General features: G+C 35.8%; 1 protein-coding gene across 8 annotated transcripts in view; it reads left to right on the top strand.

The window, feature by feature from the left end:
• map7d2b (MAP7 domain containing 2b) overlaps nt 1-21,687 on the top strand; it is a 42,396-nt gene that overhangs the window by 9,142 nt on the left and 11,567 nt on the right. For 2 of the 8 annotated variants that reach the window (XR_015525011.1, XM_087309572.1), the window contains exons 4-9: nt 7,292-7,394; nt 8,336-8,428; nt 15,029-15,124; nt 15,248-15,378; nt 17,671-17,795; nt 17,895-18,118. Coding sequence is in view for 5 of the 8 variants with exons in the window: in XM_087309572.1 (XP_087165698.1) it covers nt 7,292-7,394; nt 8,336-8,428; nt 15,029-15,124; nt 15,248-15,378; nt 17,671-17,795; nt 17,895-18,118 (772 nt within the window). In the remaining 3 variants the exon portion in view is untranslated. Of the gene's footprint in view, nt 1-7,045; nt 7,395-8,335; nt 8,429-15,028; nt 15,125-15,223; nt 15,379-17,670; nt 17,796-17,894; nt 18,119-21,687 lie in introns of all 8 variants that reach the window. The other 6 variants (XR_015525013.1, XM_087309574.1, XR_015525012.1 and 3 more) reach the window with 4 other exon arrangements.

Here is a 21,687-nt window from a genome sequence, read left to right as displayed (position 1 = left end):
CAATCAATATTGGTGGGCGGGGGGACCGCACTCCTACTTCAAGTTGCAGTCGATCTAAAAACCGCTCCAATTGGTCCACCGTTTTTATGTTGTTAAATTGAAAAAAGGACTGGGTGTGTTTATATCACCCCAGCATGAAGGTCTATACACTATACTTACACACACGTCTGTCCAAACAGCTTGAAAAGTAGATTTTTTCACCATAGGCGCCCTTTAACGAATGCTGCAAATAATATTTAAATAATCAAACAATTTATTGAGACAAAGAAGCAAACACAACTTATAAAAAAGAAAACCTAATAATTGAAAACTATACATATTTTTATAAGATTTATTTTATAAGATTATTATATCTAGATTATATTAAACAGAATTCTATAACATAAAATGTCAAAAACAACGTTATGCAAAATTTGATCTTAAAATGTAATTAAAATAAACAAATATCTTAAATAAGGATGAATACATTTTAGAATAAAATAAAACAACAACTCTATACTGAAGTAAAAATGTAACAACTAAATGCCAAATCATATTTTGATAAAATATTTTTTGGTGCAAATGAGGTCTTATAAAGAAAATCTTGAGAATGGCAATACAAAACATTTGTAAATATATAAACAATATAAAATGATTATTTAAAATTGCAATAGCTTAACCATATTACTAATTTTATTACATTTTGGTCAAATAAATGCAACTTTGGTGAAGAGGCATAAGTAGAAAGTAAAAAAGAAAAGACCAACCCCAGATAGTGGTGTACTGTATATACTGCAAAATGTTCATATTATATTCAAATAAATATCTGTAATATTTGGAATATTGGAAGCCCGTTTATGTATATTTGGTATTTTACTATTTACATGAGACATCTTTAAGACAGTAAAGATAATGGATCCACTGTTTTTGCTCAAATCTATTTACTGGCTTTCCACCTTTTCTAGTAGTTTGTCAAACAAATGTCTGTCATTGTTGTCATAACAAGTGCCAGATTTTAGCCTGTACACTGAACAAAAGGCTGTCAGTAGCTATTCATATTTGTGATGGTAGCATCATACATGTTGACATTTTTAATGGGCTTTGCTTAGATTGTTGTTGCAAAGTTGTTGTTGTTTTTTTGTTTTTTTATTTGCTCAAATGTTGAATTTTGTTTTATAGTTCACACAAAAAAGAAAATTCTGTCATTATTTACTCGCCTTTCACTTTTACAAACCTCTGAGTTTCTTTATTCTGCTGAACAAAACTTGAGATATTTAGAGGAATGTTATGAACTGTTTGCCATTGACTTTAATGGTATTTTATTTTTCTCCTATGGATGTCAATGGCAACCAGTTTCCTTCAAACCTTCTTCAAAATATCTTCCTTTGTGTTCGTACAGCGGATTAATACAAACAAATAAACTCATAAAGGCGTTTAAACCACTTAAAAGTGAGTAAATGGTAAGTAATTTGTCATTTTCGGGTGAACTACTTCCACCTTTTGTGTCATCGAGCTTTGTCTTAGCAGAGAGCGAAGTCTTTGTTGATATTGATTGAAAACCAGCCGCCCGCAGTCAGATGTTAGCTGATGATTGGTGACTCTCTCTGAAGTGCTCAAATGACCTCACTTTTCCCGATATCCATTCTGAACTGACACCTACAGTACAAATCAAATTACACCAGGAAAAAAACGTGGTGTTTCTTAGTCAGGGTGTGTTTGGAGAGGGTAAAAGAGAATGCAGATGTAAAATACTCCCTGTTGCTTGCTAGCAGACTGCAGTGGATCACTGCGTACAGGGTGTGGTGGTGTTTCTGCTTCTATAATGTCTAATCTTACCTCAGATGACTCTGGTCTTGGATGGAGTAAAATGAATTCTGGCTCGTTTTCTGCAGTGGTATCGCATCTGTAGCAGCAGCCTGGCCTGTTTATGTCTACCTGCGGAAAAGATGAAGCATGAGCCACCTAGTTTTACATACTTCCTCGTTAGTCTACTTCATTCCATTGATTAAATGAAAAAGTAATGAGATGTGAGAGGAGGATATAAGATACAAGAGGGGGGTTGAATCTTCCCGAAAGGGTTGCTTTGCGATAATGATTGTTCACTATTAAGCTTATTATAAGGCTGCTTATGAGGCTACTTTATGATGAGATCAATCTTGTTGTGTAATTGTGCCTGGACGACACTGGTTGAATCTATCATCTTCATCTCCACCATCTACTTTTTATTTGATTGGTTGCTTTAATACCCTACTTTCCTTGATAGCATTCATAGCGCTTCACTTTTTCCACTTTTTCCACTTTTTAATTGTTACAGTCTTATTCCAAAATGGATTAAATTCATTTATTTCCTCAAAATTCTACACACAATAGCCCATAATGACAATGGAATTATTTTTTTTTAATTGTAGCAAATTTATTAAAAATAAAAAACCTGAAAAAAACTCTAAATTGAGCTCAGGTACATTCTGTTTCCACTGATCATTCTTGAGATGTTTCAGCAGCTTAATTTGAGTTCACCTGTGGTAAACTCAGTTAATTGGACATGATTTGAAAAGGCATACACTTGTCTATACAAGGTCCCAGGGTTGACAGTGCATGTCACAGCACAAAGCAAGCATGAAGACAAAGGAACTGTCCGTAGACCTCTGAGACAGGATTGTCTCGAGGCACAAGGCTGGGGAAAGGTTACCGAAAAAATTCTATTGCTCTGAAAGTTCCAATGAGCACAGTGGCCTCCATCATCCGTAAGTGGAAGATGTTTGGAACCACCAGGATTCTTCCTAGAGCTGGCTTGCCATCTAAGCTGAGTGATCGGAGGAGAAAGGCCTTAGTCAGGGAGGTGATCAATAACCCGATGGTCACTCTGACTGAGCTCCAGCGTTCTTTTATGGAGAGAGGAGAACCTCACAGAAGGACAGCCATCTGTGTAGCAATCCACCAATCAAATCTGTTTGGTAGAGTGGCTAGATGGAAGCCACGCCCCTCCTGGAATTTGCCAAAAGGCATCTGAAGGACTCTCAGTCCATAAGAAACAAAATTCTCTGATCTGATGAGGCTAAAATTTAACTTTTTGGAGGGAATGCCAGGCGTTACATTTGGAGAAAACCAGGCACCCCTCATCACTAGGCTAATACCATCCCTACAGTGAAGCATGGTGTTGGCAGCATCATGCTGTGGGGATGTTATTCAGCAGCAGGAACTAGCAGACTAGTCAGGGTAGAGGGAAAGTGAATGCAGCGATGTACAGAGACATCCTGAATGAAAACCTGCTTCAGAGTGCACTTGACCTCAGACTGGGGCAACGGTTCACCTTCCAGCTGGACAATGACCCAAAGCACATCACCAAAATATCAATGGAGTGGCTTCACAATAACTCAGTGAATATCCTTGAGTGGCCCAGCCTGAGCCCCGACCTAAATCCTATTGAACATATCTGGAGAGATCTGAAAATGGCTGTACAACGTCGCTTCTGATCCAACCTGATAGAGATTGAGAGGTACTGCATAGAGGAATGGACAAAAAAAGACAGGTGTGCCAAGCTTGTGGCATTCAAGACTTGAGGCTATAATTGCTGCCAAAGGTGCATCAACAAAGTAATGTGCAAAGGCTGTGAATACTTATGTACATGTGATTTTTCAGGTTTTTTATTTTTAGAAAATTTCAACAATTTCAAAAAATCTTTTTTTTTTCACATTGTCATTATGGGCTATTGTGTGTAGAATTTTGAGAAAATAAATTAATTTAGTTCATTTCGAAATAAGGTTGTAACATAAAAAATGTGGAAAAAGTGAAATGCTATAAATGCTTTCCGGATGCACTGTGTCTTTTCTTTTGTCTACAATGAAAGTGAATTGGGCTAGATCTGTCAAGCTACAAAATGACAAAGAAGTACTAGAAAAATTTTTGCTCTTCAGTGTTTGAACTCTCAGTAATGATTAAATCACACTGAACTGAGCTAAACTGAACTGAACTGAACTTAAACACTAAAACCTGAACCACACTGTTCCAGTTACTGAACCACACTGTTCCAGTTACTATGACCATTTATGTGAAGCTGCTTTGACACAATCTACATTGTAAAAGCGCTATACAAATAAAGCTGAATTGAATTGAATTGAATTGAAAAATGTTAAAGGTCCCGTAAAATTAAAACAAAGCTTTTTTTAGATATAACAATATCTATAAGCTAGAGTGCTCCAAAACAGTGACAAAATTCTCATTAGAAGATATGAACATCCAAAACATCCAACTACTTTTTTAATGTTACCTCATACTTCATCTTCTGACCAATCCAATGATCTCTTGTATCTGATAAGCCCCACCCCCTCAATACACTTCTCGTTTAATTTCATAGTTTGTTTTTAATCATGTGGTTCTGTTGCTGCACAAAGTTCAGATAGAGGGCAGGAGGTAAAAACTGAATGGCAGACAGAGGAAAGTCCGGTTTTTGCGATTTATAATATATTTTAAAGGAGATGTAAATAGAAAATAACCACATATGTTGGGCATGATCCTTAAATCATGAATAGGGTTGAGTTTTCTACTGAACTGAAATATATATGCCTGTCATTATTATACTTTAAATATTATATTATGAATACTATATTGTTTGGAAGCATAGATCATTTCTTGAATTAAACTGTCGTAGTAATTATATTATTGCTGTGGTATGACGCCACTGTAGTAATAAACAAATTCAATAGGCTTCAGTTTTCTACGCTATAATCACAATGCACCACAGTTTAAACTAGCGTTACATTATTTATTTCAGTTTATCAGTTTACTACAATATTATGTAACCTTCATTAACAAAGAGTTGTACAGATTATACACTTTACTATGTGGTTTAAAAGCATATTTATTATAAATTACTATAGTTTTTTTCCCATGCAGTTATCTTCCAGACATCACAAAATAACAGATGAAAGCATACAAAAGCGTGGACACTTAGTCTACATTGTTATTTATTTATTTTTGGTCTAGTTTTGTCACAAGGGTTGCATTTTTTTTTTTTTGTTCGGTCAATGAAATTAAGTTACTATCAACAAACATTCACCACTGCTGCGCTTCTCGATGTTATGATTGTTTATTCCACCGAAACCCCAGTAAAGACATGGATTAATGCAAAACAAGACGGAGATTTCAATGCAGCGATTACATGGCAGGGTACATTATTTATATTCTCCTGGATTTTGTAAAAGTGTGGTGTTTGCATCTGATTTTTATGTTAACACATTAATATATAGACATAGCTAGGCCTGTATAAAATCTTTATTAGTGCTGTCAAACAAACTATTGTGTTACAAAAAAATTTGTACACTTGGATGTATTGAATAACTGTTTATTACATACATTTTTCTGCCAGTTTCTTGAACTTTCCCCCCTTTATGAGCTGAAACATTTGGAAGTCTATAAAAGCTGTTCGGCATTTCTTTTTTTGTCCGACTTTAACAATTATAAACGCCATAAAACAGAAATATTTTGATGTTCTGGTAGCGATTCCCTTGTAGAAGAACTCCTTGCTGCCCATCTGAATTTCGCGTGTCATCAATGACGTCATGTGAAAACAACCTATTTGACGCGCTTGAGGCAGAGCTGTGATAAAAACAAATTGCTATTGGCTGTTTTTTTTTTTATAAAGGGGAAGAGCTCAGAGGACTCCATTTCATACTCCCATCCTCATGTTTCAATCGAGAATACATCAAATTTAGAATAAAAATGCACATTTCAAAGTTTTATGGGACCTTAAAGACTTAGACCCATCTCTAGTTCTTTTATATACCACTACATCCACTACATCTTTTATATACTACTACATCTATGCCTACTTCTTCTCCTTAGCCCTTAAAACATAGCATGATGGGCAAGGCTGAAAATATTCCCCTAAGACATGGGACACCACTACTACACCTGCACACATCATCATATGTTGTTGCTGGATCATATGTCATATGAATTAAGAATTAAGATTGGTAGTATGGCCCTAAAAAAATGTTTTTTGTATTTGAAGAATGAAAACAAAACATGAAAAAACAGCAGTTAAGAAAGGATCTTATCGTAGAGTTTTAGAGATTTTTGCAAAAGCTCTGCAGTTCATCATGTCAACAGATGAGGCCATTCAAATTGCATTGCTTGATTATAAACTATATAACTATATAAAATATAGTATATATAGAATATATAGATATGGCATAGAAACATTAAATTTACAGTATAGAATTGTTCTTTCTGTGCATTATCTTGAACAAGATTTTTAAATTAATTTGAGCAAGAAGCTGTTCAATCATCTAATTCAGGGGTTCCCAAACCCTAATAAAACAATAACAATGCCAGTTACTCACAACCCCCACATGATCGGAGATAATTATAAATATACAAATGTTGTACACAGCAATAGACCTACATAAACACAAGCATATTGACAACACAAAAAAAGTCTAAACAATCCGACTAACAATCATAGGCTATAATTTATATAGTAATTTCTTAATGTGTTCAGTGTTCAGTGTAAAGTATAATTTAAAGACATAACGAGGTTAATTGGGCAAGTTAGGGTAAATCAAAAAATATATCTATTTAATTAATTGGCTAATAATATTGACCTTAAAATGGTTTTAAAAAATTAAAAACTGCTTTTACTCGAAACAAAACAAATGAGAATTTTTTTTAGAAGAGGAAAATTCCTTACTCTGGTAAACATCATTTGGAAATATATAAAACAGAAAAAAAAATCATAGGGGGGCTAATAATTATGACTTTAACTGTAGATAGATGGATGGATGGATGGATGGATGGATGAATGGATAGAAAGAAAGAGAGAGAGAGACTTGGGTGGAGAGAGAGAGAGAGAGAGAGAGAGAGAGAGAGAGAGAGATCAAAAGCAAGAGCGACATAAACAAAAATATATAGACTTCCTTTTTTCCCCTGATGTAACCCATGTCATTTAGATAGTCAGTGTGTGTGTGGTGTTTCTGTGCATGCGTGTGTCATCTGCTTATGGGGGAGGGTGTAGGTGGAGTTACGTATGGTGGTTTTCTCTCTCCTCCGTCTGGCTTTGCTCTCTTAGACACACAGTCACCTGGGAGGAGAAAGAGAGAGATACAAAGAGAGTGTCACTGAGAGCGAGAGAGGCAAGGCCCACGTCATTGGGTTTGCACGCATACTGGGAGCAAGAGCAGGGGGGGAGAGAGAGAGACGGAGAGGAGAGGTGTTGGCCATGGAGCAGCCAGCCTCATCCCCGTCAGCTCGCCGGCGCAGTGAAAGCTCAGTCAGAGAATCTCTTTTCTTTCCTGTTTTGGAACGCAACGAACAGGAGCGACTGGAGGCCCTGATGCGACGTTCCACAAACCGCAACCTCCAGGCGGATCAGAGGCCCAAACGCTGGACGTGGTGCGGACCTCCGGGAGCCTGCGAGGGTGAGTGTGTGATGCTTGCGAGGGTGTGGAGAGTCCCCTGTGTGAACTCAGGCAGGGTGTGGAAACTGCACTGCAGCTCTTTTGTTTTAAAAGCCGGCCGAGGTATTGACTGAAAACAAACAGATGCAGCTGTTTTATCCCAGAGCTGCAGTGTCACACAGCCGTCGAGCTGTTGCTGATTTCAAGGAGTCGCCCCAGATGTAGAGAAACACTCGAGGTGTCAAGGTTAGCGCTGTCAGGGATTGATCAGAGGCAGTGTAAATCATCTGTGCAATTGCTCTGCTATGGGTTGTTTCAGCTGGAAAACAAACACTATAAACTGCGCTGTCATATTAGGCGGCGTAGCTGAAGATGTTTTGCTCTGTCACTGACACAATCTGACTTCAAATAATGCTTTTTTCCCTTCTCAGCCTTTCAGTTACACATATAAGTAGTCCAGAGGTGAATCAATTGCACTAAAAACAGTTCTTATTTAAAGACAGATGTGAAAGCACCACCCTAAATCTGTGGTGCATTCATAACTCCATCAATTATTTACACTGTCCAAGTGCAGAGCCCTGATCCTGACACTCCATCTAGACAGCACGCATGTAACGTCTGTTTTGTTTCTCTAGGTAATGGCGAATGATTGAGATTGAGTTTGTTCGCCCTTGGAGAGCATTAGGCTCTCTGATAACCTGATATCATCGCATCAGCTGCATGCTGTGCTCTGGGTTATTTCATATTCTTGCAGTGGTTCATATTACCATGCTGCTTTTATTAGCGAAATTACTTTTCAGTTTTTTTTTAACAATATGCAGCATTCTGGTCAGAGATGAACTGCTGATTTCAGTATTTCACAGGGAGCACACTGCTGTGATTTCTGATTATACTGGTTGTGATCTTGTGAAATACTCTTACGCACTTGTGCTTGTTTCTGCTTTGCATCACCTGCCGTGCAGGTGATTCTAAGATTGCCCCGCCTTGCCCTCCTGCTTCAGCCTCCTTAGCCAATGAACATGCTGCTCTCACTCCTGCCAGCAAATCCAAGAATGGTACTGACGTCCTGCTACTTTATGTGTCATCTGCACTCACGTCTCTTAATGTTGAGTCACAGTGATTCATGTTGTGGTTGTGATGGTTTGTATGTGCATGAGGTTTACGTTTTAAATTGATCTGTTCAAAAGTTTGTGCTTGGTAGAATTATTTAAATTTAAAGGGCACCTATTACCTCTTTTTCAAGATTTAAGAGAAGTCTTTTGTGTCTCCAGAAAGTGTCTGTAAAGTTTCAGCTCAAAACACCCATCAGATTATTTATTATACTTTTCAGATTATTCGAATGTTCTGCTCTTAACACAGTGTGGGCTGTTTTTGTGGCCTCTGCCTTTAATGCTACTTCTTTTCGCTTGTCAGAGTGTGCCTCAATCTTCGCCTTGGCTGCGTCAAATCTCGCGTAATGTTTGTGAGAAATACTACTGTAAAAATTTTCCCAATGATTACTGGATGTATTTGTTATGGAGTTAATTCAAGCCTTTCTGCAACGATGAGTCACACAATATCATTACAAAGTTTACACACACACAGCGCGCACGTTTGACTTTGCACTGTTTTTGCACAGCAAATGTGACAGGATACAAGTTAATATCCACTGCTGTATAGATATCTGTTATGTTAATGTACAAAATACACCTGATTTAATGTCCACAAACCAGGATTGAAGCATCTTCTTTTGTAATTGCACTGACATGCAGCTGTCATGATAAGTAAAGCTTATTTAAATTGCTGTAATTCATTAACATGCACTAAAAAAATGTTGTTAAACTTGTAAAACTCATTCTTGATCACATTTGATGATGAGTGATGACCACAGAGAGTCAAACAGATCTTTTAATTCCAGCTGCATGTTCACGTCCTGTCTTATTGATATGGTTATACGTGTTACTACGAAGACATGTTTATACGTGGCTGTCAATCAAATTGGTGGGTGGGGAAACCGCACTCCTACATCACGTTGCGGTGGGCCTCAAAATGGCAGGGATTTGGATCTTATTTTAACGTCAGGAAAATAAATAAAAGAGGCCAGCCCTCACATATTGTGTTTATATCACTCTAATATGACTGGGGACTCACTATACTTGCATACAGTTCTGTCCAAACAGCTTCAAAATGATGATTTTCGTTTTAGGTGCCCTTTAATGGCTGCATTTATTTATTAGGAAAAGCATCAGTATTGTAAAATATTATTGCAACTACAATAGTGTTGACAAAGCTGAATTTTCAATAGCTGTTACTGAGTCATATGAACCTTGAGAAATCATTATAATAACTGTAATTCATATTTATTTAAAACATAAATATTATTTCAAGTGTCTAAGCTGTAACGTTTGACCAAACCTAATGCAGCATTGCTCAGTTGGAGTAAAAAAAAAAACAACAACTTTTGAACAGTAGTGTATGTTGAAATTGCTCATCTGTGTTTCTGATGTTTTCTTGTCTATTTCTGTGGTTACTTGGGTTGTTAATGGTGCTTTTCAAGGCAAACATCTTGTTATTCATTCTTCACTAAAAAACTTTGATCGATATCGTAATGTGGGTATCCGCGATTGTTGCATCAAAGAATTAGATTATTTATTAGAAATTAAAAGATATTATCCAATTTAAATAATTTATAAATTAATGACCATGTTATTTTGCTTGATTGTTTAGTCTCTGTGGTCCCACTTTATATTAAGTGTCCTTAACTACTTTGTACTTACATCAAAAAATAAATACTGTGTTTATAATGTATTTGAGAACACTTGTGGTGCTTTTGAGTTGGGATAGAGGTTGGGTTATGGACAGGTTTGGTGGCATGGGTAGGTTTAAGGGTGGGTTAAGGTATAAGGGATGGTCAACAGTGTATTTACAAATGTAATTACAAAAGTTAATTAAAGATGTAATTACATACATGTATTTAGTCAAGTATAAGTACACAGTAAATACATGTATTTACACAATAAGTACATTGTAACAAACTATTAATTCCTATGTAAGTACATATTAGTTAAGGCCATTTAATATAAAGTGGGACCATTTCGGTACCTGAATACTATTAGACTCTCCAGAAAACCATAATGCACATTATTCCACTTTTATCTTTGTCTGCCGTATTTATACCTTATTGTAATTTATTATAATTTATGCAAAAGAACCGCATTGAAATTCTTGATCATCCCAATCTATCTAAATGAATGAAATCTTTCAAAATAGAGCTATTAAATTCATATGGTAAAATTAACATGATACAGTATATTGCAGAAAAACAAAATAGCGCAATGCCAGATTCTTTCAACATCATGCAGCCCTACTTTGAAGGAGAGACATATGTGTATGTAGGAATATGAATAACAAAGTCAGCATTTTGGACCCATTAAAACGAATAAAAAAAAACAATGAAAAAAATCTATGAGTATGCTAAAAACTACTTCAAGTCCAGCTGAAATTTACAATGCTTATTTTGCTAGGGGGCATTGTTAGTTATTCCACTGATAAAGAGGTTGTTTTGGTAATCTTTAATCAATATCTGACCATTTACTTCTGCTCTGGAATGGTGGTCCTTCTTTGATGATGTCAGTTTATCAGTTTGGGTGAACTAGTGTTAGCCACGCCCCTCCAACTGTTAGTTTTCTGCGAGTTAAAGATAAGAGGAAAAGCCAAATTAAAAAAAACACATACTCAATATTCTGTTTCAGCTGGAAATATGCCACCAAAGTGAAATGAAAGTGCCGCAATTTCCAGTTTTTTAGATATTTACATATACAGCAATAGGTTAAATATCACTTAGAACTCAGAAGCCACCAAACAACAATATGCTGCTATGTGTTATTATCAATTGACTGTACTTGATAAAAGAATTATACAAATGTTATCTGAAAAAACTAAACTGTTATATGAAAAGACAAGCATTTTCAGTTCTTTTCTAATCTATTGTGTTGTATTATCTACTCAAAACTGGGTTTAACTGTGAATTGTTTTTAACTGTTAAAAACCATCATTATATTCCTTGGAATGTGTGTTTATAAGCAGTTTTAGGCTATATTTATGTTGGAGCACCCTGGTCACACCCTGTCATCAGGATTTGCATTGGCAAGCACCTTTCTTTCTTGTGTTTGTACTGTATGAGTAGTCTTTACTGTTTTGTCTGTGTTGTTTTCTTCAAAAGGTTATTTCACCTCTATGTCATTCCAAACCCATAAGATAAAACACAAATGAAGATATTTTAATCAGAGTTTTCTGTTTCTCCAAATTTATCATCAAAATGTTCGCAAAAAGATAAAAAATTATATCTATATAAATGTGAAATGATCCTTTTATTCACACAAACATTGATCAGCAAACAGACTTGAAAAAGAGACCCTGTTACACCTGGGATTAAGAAGCATTTTGGCTGACTGGATCTGATTTCATTGTGGGAAGGAGTGTTTGATATGTTTGTGTTCAAATTGTGACTTGTAAGAGAATCAATCAATAATCAATCATATGATTTTAGACTGCAGAGTTTAAATCCTGCCTGGCTAGGATTTGATGATAAAGTATAGAGTGCTCATTTATTTAGCATCGTTCATTTGTGATCAGATTGAGGAAAATGCATCTCAATAATGATAAGATGTAAACAGGGCCTTAGATATTTGCGTCCCTACAATTGAATGTCTATTCACTCAAAGATGTCATTCATTCATTTTCTTGTCGGCTTAGTCCCTTTATTAATCTGGGGTCGCCACAGCAGAATGAACCGCCAACTTATCCAGCAAGTTTTTAAGCAGCGGATGCCCTTCCAGTCGCAACCCATCTCTGGAAACATCCACACACACACACACTCATACACTATGGACAATTTAGCCTATCCAAATTCACCTGTACCGCATGTCTTTGGACTGTGGGAGAAACCGGAGCACCCGGAGGAAACCCACGCCAAGGCAGGGAGAACGTGCAAACTCCACACAGAAACGCCAACTGAGCCGAAGTTCGAACCAGCGACCCAGCGACCTTCTTGCTGTGAGGCGACAGCACTACCTACTGCACCACTGCCTCGCCCACTCAAAGATGTGATGTTTCAAAACATTTGCAAATCAATAAAAAAAAAAAATTCCATATGAACAAGGGTGTAGGTTCGCTTTGGATGTTGGTGAGCACATACATCCCTAGAGTGCATGCATTGAACAGCATAAATTCTGTTTTGTGCTATTAAAATGTAAATAAAGTACTTAATAATATAAAATAAACACTTAATAATAAAAATAACAATTACATTCCATGTTGCAAAGATCACTTAACATGATTTTACTGCAGTCGGGCTTTGAGGAGGTATGAAGGTGGAGATATTTAGAAGGGTTTGTGACGCAATTAAACTGTTTTATCCTGATTATTGTTTTTCATAATCATGGAGGCCAAAATCGAGACTGAATTTGGATTAATTGCATTACTTTATTTTGAAGTCGATTAAATTATTGGTAGGGACATTTCAGTAATTGGTGGATATTGGTGGGGACAGGTCCCCTCCATCTATGCCAATTCTACGTCCTTGCATATATATAATTTTGAAGTGGCATATGTCCACTTATGTTAAGGATCTTTGTGCTTGTTTATAGACTTATTAAAGTGGGCAGATGTAAGTAGCCATATTTTATTTTGGTGTTTTTATATACATTTCAGTATTTGACTTTATTTATTTTTATTGACTTTATTTATTTATCAGTATTTTGGGCTTTTGGTCTTTGGTCTTACAAGATTGTGCAGATTTATGTAGAATCTTTGTAAATGCAAGTGTCACTACATTTAAAAAATTGCTAGGTTGCAAATATGCAAAAACCCAACGTTTTTGCTATATTTGACCCAACACTTGGTTACAACAATCCATATCAGCTTCAATACCAGCATTTTTCAGTTGTTAATTGAGTACAAACGAAGTGTGTACAGAAGAGCATTAAGCCCTAAAGTTGAAAACTGAATCAGTGAATATAAACAGAAAGTCAGCCATACCCGCTTGATGCATAATAACAAATATTAGTGGTTTTAAAGCTTAAACAAGCTGGGGCATACTGATCAATGTTTATAAGTCAATAAAACCTAAATTAAATGTGTTTGTCATGTAAAGCGATGATGTCTCTTCAGAACACTTGGATTGAACTGCTTTATTAATATTTTTGTTATTAAATGACTTTTAAATAGGGATGCACCAAAATTCTGGCCCAAAACCAAAATTCTGGATACACTTGACAAGAACTGAAACCAAAAATTCTTTGTGTGTGTGGATAAGTCAACACAGACTCATTCTGAAAACGTATCCCTATATACGTTTCTGGAGATCGCAAATTATGTAGCCAGAAGTACGTATAGCTGCATTTTGTCAATAACAGGGTTATAATGTGGTAAAATCTGAATATGTGGTGAAATCAGACGAGGGCTTTTCTTTTTCTGGATTGTTTTTTAATACTGTTGGTTGCTATTAGGGATGTCGGTGGATGGGTCAATCGGTAGTTTTGAAAACACTATTGGTTGGGTTTAGGGAAGCAGGAGGGTGGGTCAGTCGATCAGTCATTTAATCAGTCAGTCAGTCAGTTAGTCAGTCAGTCGACAGTAGCCTCTGGTGGATTTACGCAAGAACACCAGGCACGAATGGTCACGAGAGAAAATTTCAGAGTTCAAAAAGCAAACACAGCGCCCCCTGGTGGATTCTAAAAACTACAAAAAACGTAGCTCCTGGGACATATTTGGCGCTCTCCAGAATTGTTTATAGTGGTACGTTCTCAAAATGAGCCTGGGTTGTGAAGTATTGAGCTATTTTGACCATGGTGTATAGATGAAGTTGCTCTCCACTCCTTTTGCATTGGTTTGCGTAGCAAAAAACTCCACTTATCTGTCTCAGGCCATTAAAACAAATGGGTTTCATAGCACAGCATCTTATTGTTGGGCAGCATAGCCTTTTTGTCAGCTCATGTTTTCAGCTAAAAAAAAAACGGAACGCGCTACTTTTGGCTGACAATTTCAGGCTGCTGAAATTTTGTGCATCCCTAGTTTTAATGTGCCAGAGAATTGGATGACTTTCAACTGAAAGATTTGAAAACTCTGATTTCACTAAAAATGTCTTCATTTGTGTATCAAAAATCGTAAATATATTCATTTGGAATGACTTTGAGGTTAAGTGATTGAACACATATTTTTCATGTTGGTGTGATTGTACTAAATTGTGCAGATCTCTTTGCAGGACACAAAGTTTTATTGCATTATCTTTGGCGACCTTTATTTTTTTTCCCCACACAGTAATATCATTATCATACTACCGTCCGGATGTGAGAGGATGTATAATCCTCCGGATTCGCCTTGAGCTGCGTTGCACCCCATAAAGAATACACAGAGAGTCTCATCTGCCATCTCATTTTAAATTCAGTTGCACATCCCATCAAACTCTCACACACAAGCTACATAAACATCATCTGTACAGAAATCAACTTCACATAAACGAGCCCTGGATCAATATAAATATTCATGCCCAAATGCCCACTAATTATTAATCAGAAAGGAAAGCTTCAGGCATTTATCTTCTGTGAGTGAATATCATTATCATCTGTCTGATCGCTTTCCTTCCTCTCTCTCCGTAATATCTGGTTTCACCGCAGTCCAAGATTTTATGATTCTGCCCGACTCTCCAGACTCTCTCCTGAGCAGACACCTCTCCTCGTCCTCTGCTACTTTGCCCAATATGACAGAGAAAGGCAAGTGGTTTTGTATTAACCTCCAATATTTAAATGATTCCATTTTCTGCCCTGCCCCATTGGCTCCTTTGTCCTCCCGTCACCTCTGTGACCCCTCAGTGTCTTGTCTTTGTTCCCGAATAGCCTCCTCCAGCCCTCACAGGTCTCCTTACAGGGCTTCACCCAGCAGAGCAGAGAGGAAGAAGGTCAGTGCTTCATTCTGTGGACCACTGGACGACTCCAGAGGAGCGGCCACCACCCCGAAAACCCCTCAGGTCTGATCAGCAGACATTTGGTCAGATAGTTGTTTTTGGTGCAAAGCACAGTGGGACACAGCCCTCAGAGAAGCCGGTCGCCTAGCAACTGCTCCAGTCGGATTTGTACATGTCCAGGTCATAGATTTATTACTGTAGATTTTCAACCAGGGCGGATATATGATACATTTTAAATAAATATATTACTGTATTACATTCTGTAGACTCATAAAGCGAGTTTTGTAATAGCAAATTGGTCTATTCTGATACCAATTTCATTCTTTAAGCTTGAAACAAGATGTATTTTAAATATGAGTGTCTTCATTTGTTTGTAAAATTATCCTTCATAGAACAGAATTCATAGAAAATAATAATAAAATTGTCAATTTTTTTGAGTTAGATGCCATACTTGTGGCTGTGATTAATATTAGTATTAATTTATACATCGACAAATGCATTTTAATATTTTAAAAAATCTATTAAAATTAATATTTAAATTTTAATAAGCGACATATTACACAGTAATATGTAATTATACACACTATGAACACACGTGAGACAGCCATGGACCATGAACAATAGAATTCTAATGTTAAATGCTTCAAATTTTTGAATATTTAAAAAATATCTTGTTTTAGGTTTTTATTTCATGAATAATTTATTGTTATGTCTTTTTATGGTTATAAACCTGTTCTGTAGAAAAGCGTTATTTAAAGTCTGTTCGTAAATTTAGTTTTTGCCGTGAAATAGTCAATAGTGAATCTTATATGGCAATAAAATATTTATTTTTCTCTCTCTTTTTCTGCAATTGCTGTAAATCTGTCAAATAGGGCTGTGTGATTTGGGGAAAAGATCTAATTGTGATTTTTTTTGACAGATATTGCGATTGCAATTTGATTGTAGCTCAATAATCTGTTGGCCGTGACGACAATCTAGCGACAGCTCTTAAAAATGACCTGTTTTTGTTCGGTGTCTGTGACTTTAAAACCAAAATATCGCCATATTACAAATGCTGTTTTTCTTTGATATTAATTCATCTGTTATGGTTCTGAAGCAGCAGATCCCATAATCCCATAATTCCTGTTTGTTTTATTTTTTTATTTGTGGTGTATTTCGGTTGCGCAATTCTGATTGGCAGAATGAAAGTGTGCTCACTCAATTGGCTGGTAAAAAAGCCCCAGTCAGATTTCGGCACAATTTCCTTGACGTAGGCTGTCGTGGACAGTCGTAAAACGACAAGTGGGTGTTGTAACACAAGATTCAATTGTTTCTTCTCATGAATTGTTTCTAATGTGGTATACCATTTGTGATGCTTCACAACACCATCACAGAAGGTCTAACATGTTTATTTTCTCAACTGGTTTTGAAGCTCTTCACCTCAGATGGTATTTGTTATTCTTGTTTATCTAGTAGATAACTGACCAACAAAAAATACATTAAAATTACGATACAAATTGTAACAAATGAAATTAGTTTCAAAAATATATTTTTTCCAAGAAAAAAAATCAAAAATAAAAAAAATCAAAAATAAAATATATATATATATATATATATATATATATATATATATATATATATATATATATATATATATATATATATATATATATATTTTTTTTTTTTTTTTTTTTTTTTTTTTTTTTTTTTGAGCCCGTTCACTACTCAACTGTGCGGTTGGATGAATTTTTTTTTTCACTTAATGGAAAAAAAAGATTTAATTAATGCCTCACTGTAATTGATGTAACAAAAACCTCTGTCATATATTTGCAAATTTTTTTGATATGTCATTATTTTAAGTTATTTTAAGCATAAGTGTTTATTAAATTGATTGAAATTGAGATAAGTTTGCAGTGCTTGTGACTGCTTTGGTAAATAACGCTTGTCACAGACTTCACGGAATGCCTGAACGTGAAGGAACGTGTAGTGTGGCACATTTGTTACCCACGACAAGTCAAGATTTTATCAAGACAAAATTTCTTAATCTGACAAAGTGACTTTCGTAACTGGCAATAAAAGTCATGTGATCTGACTGCAGCACCTCCAGCAGTCACGCATTTGCTCTGTGCGGGGTAAATTAAATAATGCATATATATTTCATATTGCAGTTATGTGATTAACTAATCGCAACATTTCGAATTGCGATTGTGATTCGATTTCGATTAATCGCACAGCCCTACTGCCAAATGTTATAAACATGACTATAAAGTTGTAGGTTGACTGAGATACAATTCTTTAGGTTTTGAGCTTTTAAGTCCTCATTGAGCAGTAAATTAGACAAATAGATAACTCAGTTGTGTGTTTTGGTTTACTTAGACTGAGAAGCCGGAAAAAAGCATCGCCCAAACTTTAGCTGACTCGACGATGAAGAAACTGGAGTCTCCAACAACGCCCACTCGAAGCTCCTCCTCCACTCGCAAAAACCCCAGCACACCGAAAAGGTGGACCTGTTGCAGCAAATAATTAAATGTAAAAAATAAAATCTCTTTTATAGACTTTAGATGGAGTATCTATGATGTTTTTTTTTTCTTGTGATTCAGATCTAAGTCTTGTAAGAGTCGTATTCAGTCTCCAGCCTCTCCGGGTCAGTTTCCTTCATCCCCAATGAGACACAGAGCAACAACACCCAGTGCTGAGAACAGAATTCGGGACGGGGAAGAGAAAATTTCGGAGGGGAGTAAAGGATACAGCACTCTAGAGAGAAAGAGCTCCAGAACTGAGAGAATGCCCAAATCCACAAGCAAAGAGTTTGGACACAACGCAGGTGAAAGCAACAGTTCACCTGAGATTAATGTTCTGTAATGTTCATTCATTGGTATTATTATTATTTTTTTATTTAATTTGTCATGTTTCAGATTTTAAATATTTATCTTTAATATTTATTTTAATGAACTTTAATGATAAAAATGTTAATCTTAATAGTTTTTGTTTTTATTTCAGATAGCAATAGCAGCACATTTGGTGGGATCTTATACCATTTAATTTAATTTAGTATCACTATTTATCATTTTCCTTTTAAGTGTGCTTTTTTTGTAATTGTATATTATTTTAATAGTTTAAATGTTTAATACAGTTATTAAAATTTTTGTATTAATATTTTTTTTCCCTAACTTTAGTAAACAATATCAACTAGCAGCAATAATTTTAATAGTTTTAGTTTTAATTTCAGATAGCAATAGCAGCACTTTTGTTTGTTATATAGTTTAGTTTTGTATCAATATTAAGCATGTTTTGAAAAGCACAATACTATTTTATTTGTATTTGTATTTGTGTTTGAATTTATAGTACAGTTATCATAATTTTTGATTTCATATTAAGTAACCAGAGTAAGGTTTTAAATCTTTTGTTTTAGTTAATACCAATGATTGTTACTTTGTTTCAGGTAGCTATTTTAATTTTACGTTTTTTGGACGTGCATCTGTGTCATCTTTTTAAAAATGTTTTAGCATGCTGTTTCAAATATAAAATTATTATTTTATTAGTTTTATATAATAATTTCAGTTAACCATATCATCACTATTTCTGTCGTATTTTATTTTATACAGCATAGACAACTGTCATGATCACCAGCTATCTAACCTTTATAGATCACTTGAAAACTTACACATTTACATGGACTACAATCCTGTGTCAATATGAACTACAAGTCTTGTCATGCAACACACACACATCTGCTCCAAGTCTCCATTGATTACACTGATGCTGCTGCTGCTCATGGACTGATTAAACTTTACAAATATACAACTCACTTTAAAACACTCATTGCTAATGCGAGAATCACACTAGAGTTTGTGTTTGCAAAATTCTGTTGTACAGCACTGCAAAAAGGGTCATGATTAAACAAGATGATTTGGCAGTAAAAAAAGCGAGCGATTGTTTAAAATTTTTGTTGCACGACCTTGTGTTTCCTGTCTGATGTATTCGCGTACATATGAATGGAAGTTTATGGGGATAAACGTGCCATGTGACCACAGCTTTAGTTTTGTTTATCTATTTGTTAATTTTATGACTTTTTTCCTTTGCCTTGCCTTGCCATGTTAAACCTTTGCTTTGTTGTTTTGTTTGTTTACATTGCCTGCCTTCTGACCACTGACCAGTTTTTATTTTGTCTACGAATCTGGATTTGCCTGTGTATGCTGTTTGCCCTTGTGTTAAACGTTGCTTGCCTGACCATTCTCAGTAAACGTGCATTTGAATACGGATGGCTGACATGAAACTGATGTTTCAAAACATGTTGAGATCCCAAAGTGCAAGTGTTTTGAAACACTGGACTGAAGCTTGAAAATGGCTTTTGGGTTCAAATCCCGACTTGTAAAAATACTCCGAAATGATTATTTTATGTATTTTAATAATGTTACTGTTTTATGGTGTGGTCTAGATAGGGTACAGTTGTGGATGCGCCATTATTATAGCATTATTTTTGTAACACTGTATAACAGAAATGAATATTTTTATAGTACTGTGACTGTTGGGTTTAGTGTTGGGGTAGACGTTAATAAAACCAAATAAATGGAAAATTTAATGAAAAATGTCAAAAAATTATTGTTATCTTCTGTCCGCAACCATATCTGTTCCAGCAGCAACACTTTTTTATGACCTAAACATGACATATTTATTCACAAAGTGTTTATTCGGATGTCAGATCAATGTTAAAACAAAACATATTACAGGAAAGGAGCATTTAAAAACTAACATCTATAGCTGCATCGCCCTGGGTTCTAACCCACTTTCGATGCATGCTCGTCAGGAACTCTCACCCCTTTAATAAATCACTTGAAGCTTCAACACTACAACGGGGGGTTTAACGCCCAATTCACATGGGGCTTCGGCGTCAACACTTGACAGAGGACATGTCTGAAGTTGGGGCTGACGTGATAGTCATAGCAGCGTAATCCAATAAAATTAGTAAGCAATCGGTTACTGTCTGAGCTGATGTATTTGCATACAGGGATCTGATTGGCTGAAGCTTCCGTTGGCACTTGAAAAGTTGAGAAAGTCCAAACACTGAAGCGGTGCAGACGGATCCACAATGCAGTTCAGAAACGCCTGACATCACCCATTCAAAGTGAATGTGATGTGAAGCATTGATGCTGACGCCCCGTGTGAATGGGGCGTAATACCTGAATTTGCTTAAGATTCTTTGCCAATTGTGTTGGCAATTGTGTAATGCTTAAAAATGACCAATTGGTGTTACTGTAGAGTGGAGTTTCAAAACGTTTTGAAGCTTTGACACATTTGCTTAGACTGTTTTAGTGTTTCATGAAGCCTCGCTTTGCCCACCACTACATTTGGATCCGCATCTCTGTTGTCATCTACCCATTCTCATTATAGAGCAAGCAACGTAAACAAACAAAACAAAGTTCAAAAGCACGGCAAAGCGAAGGTTTAACACAAAAAGGCAAAAGAAATGCGTTGTAAAGTTCACAAACAGATAAACAAAACTCAGCAATAAGTGTCTTAGGCTGCGTCTGAAACCGCATACTTCCATACTATATAGTACGCTAAAATCAGTAAGCGAGCCGAGTAGTATGTCCGAATTCATAGAATTCGAAAATCAGTATGTGTGAAGTACCCGGATGACATACTACTTCCGGCGACATGCTGGAGTGCGCATCCCATGCACGCTGCGCTATCCCATGATGCCCCGCGAGCTAATACATGAATGGGAGTGAAGCGACGCAAATAACGCAAGTAGGTCGCGTGACTATTGACAAAATGGCGGATGTAGTACAGAACTTACTTTTCTAACGGCCGAGTAGTACATTTACATTCAAATGCAGAACCTACTGAGTAGTAGGCGGTTTCGGACGCAGCCATTAAGTGAGCCGTATATATGTGAAGTGTAATCAGTAGTATCAGCTGTGTTAGTGTAATCAATGAAGACTTGGAGCAGGTGTGTGTTCCATGACAGGATTTGTAGTTCATATTGAAACAGGATTGTAATGTAAATGTGAATGTTCTCCAGCGATCTATGAAGGTTAGATCGCTGGTGATCATGACGGACAACATTTATCATTTACTTTTTTATGGTAAGATGTCATGTAGTAGCATTAGTTTGTTTTTATATATTTCATTTTAAGTAGTAATATAATTTTCTCTTTAATTTTATAAACATATTCTTGTGGAATGCCCTATTATTAATGTTATCAGACAACAATTTTTATCTGGAGAGACATTAAATGAAATAGTTTTAAATGTGAATCCTTCTAAAATTGTAACAGTTTTATCAAAGGTGAACCTAAAAAACAGTTTTAGATTTTTATCTTATATATTATCACTATTATTATTTATGTATTTTTATCTTGTGTATTTATTGTTGTTGATGACTTAATT

Source organism: Danio rerio, chromosome 24 (genome assembly GCF_052040795.2).
Source record: "Danio rerio strain M-AB ecotype USA chromosome 24, GRCz13ab, whole genome shotgun sequence".
Lineage (NCBI taxonomy): Eukaryota > Metazoa > Chordata > Actinopteri > Cypriniformes > Danionidae > Danio > Danio rerio.
This window is presented reverse-complemented; position numbering and strand designations above follow the sequence as displayed.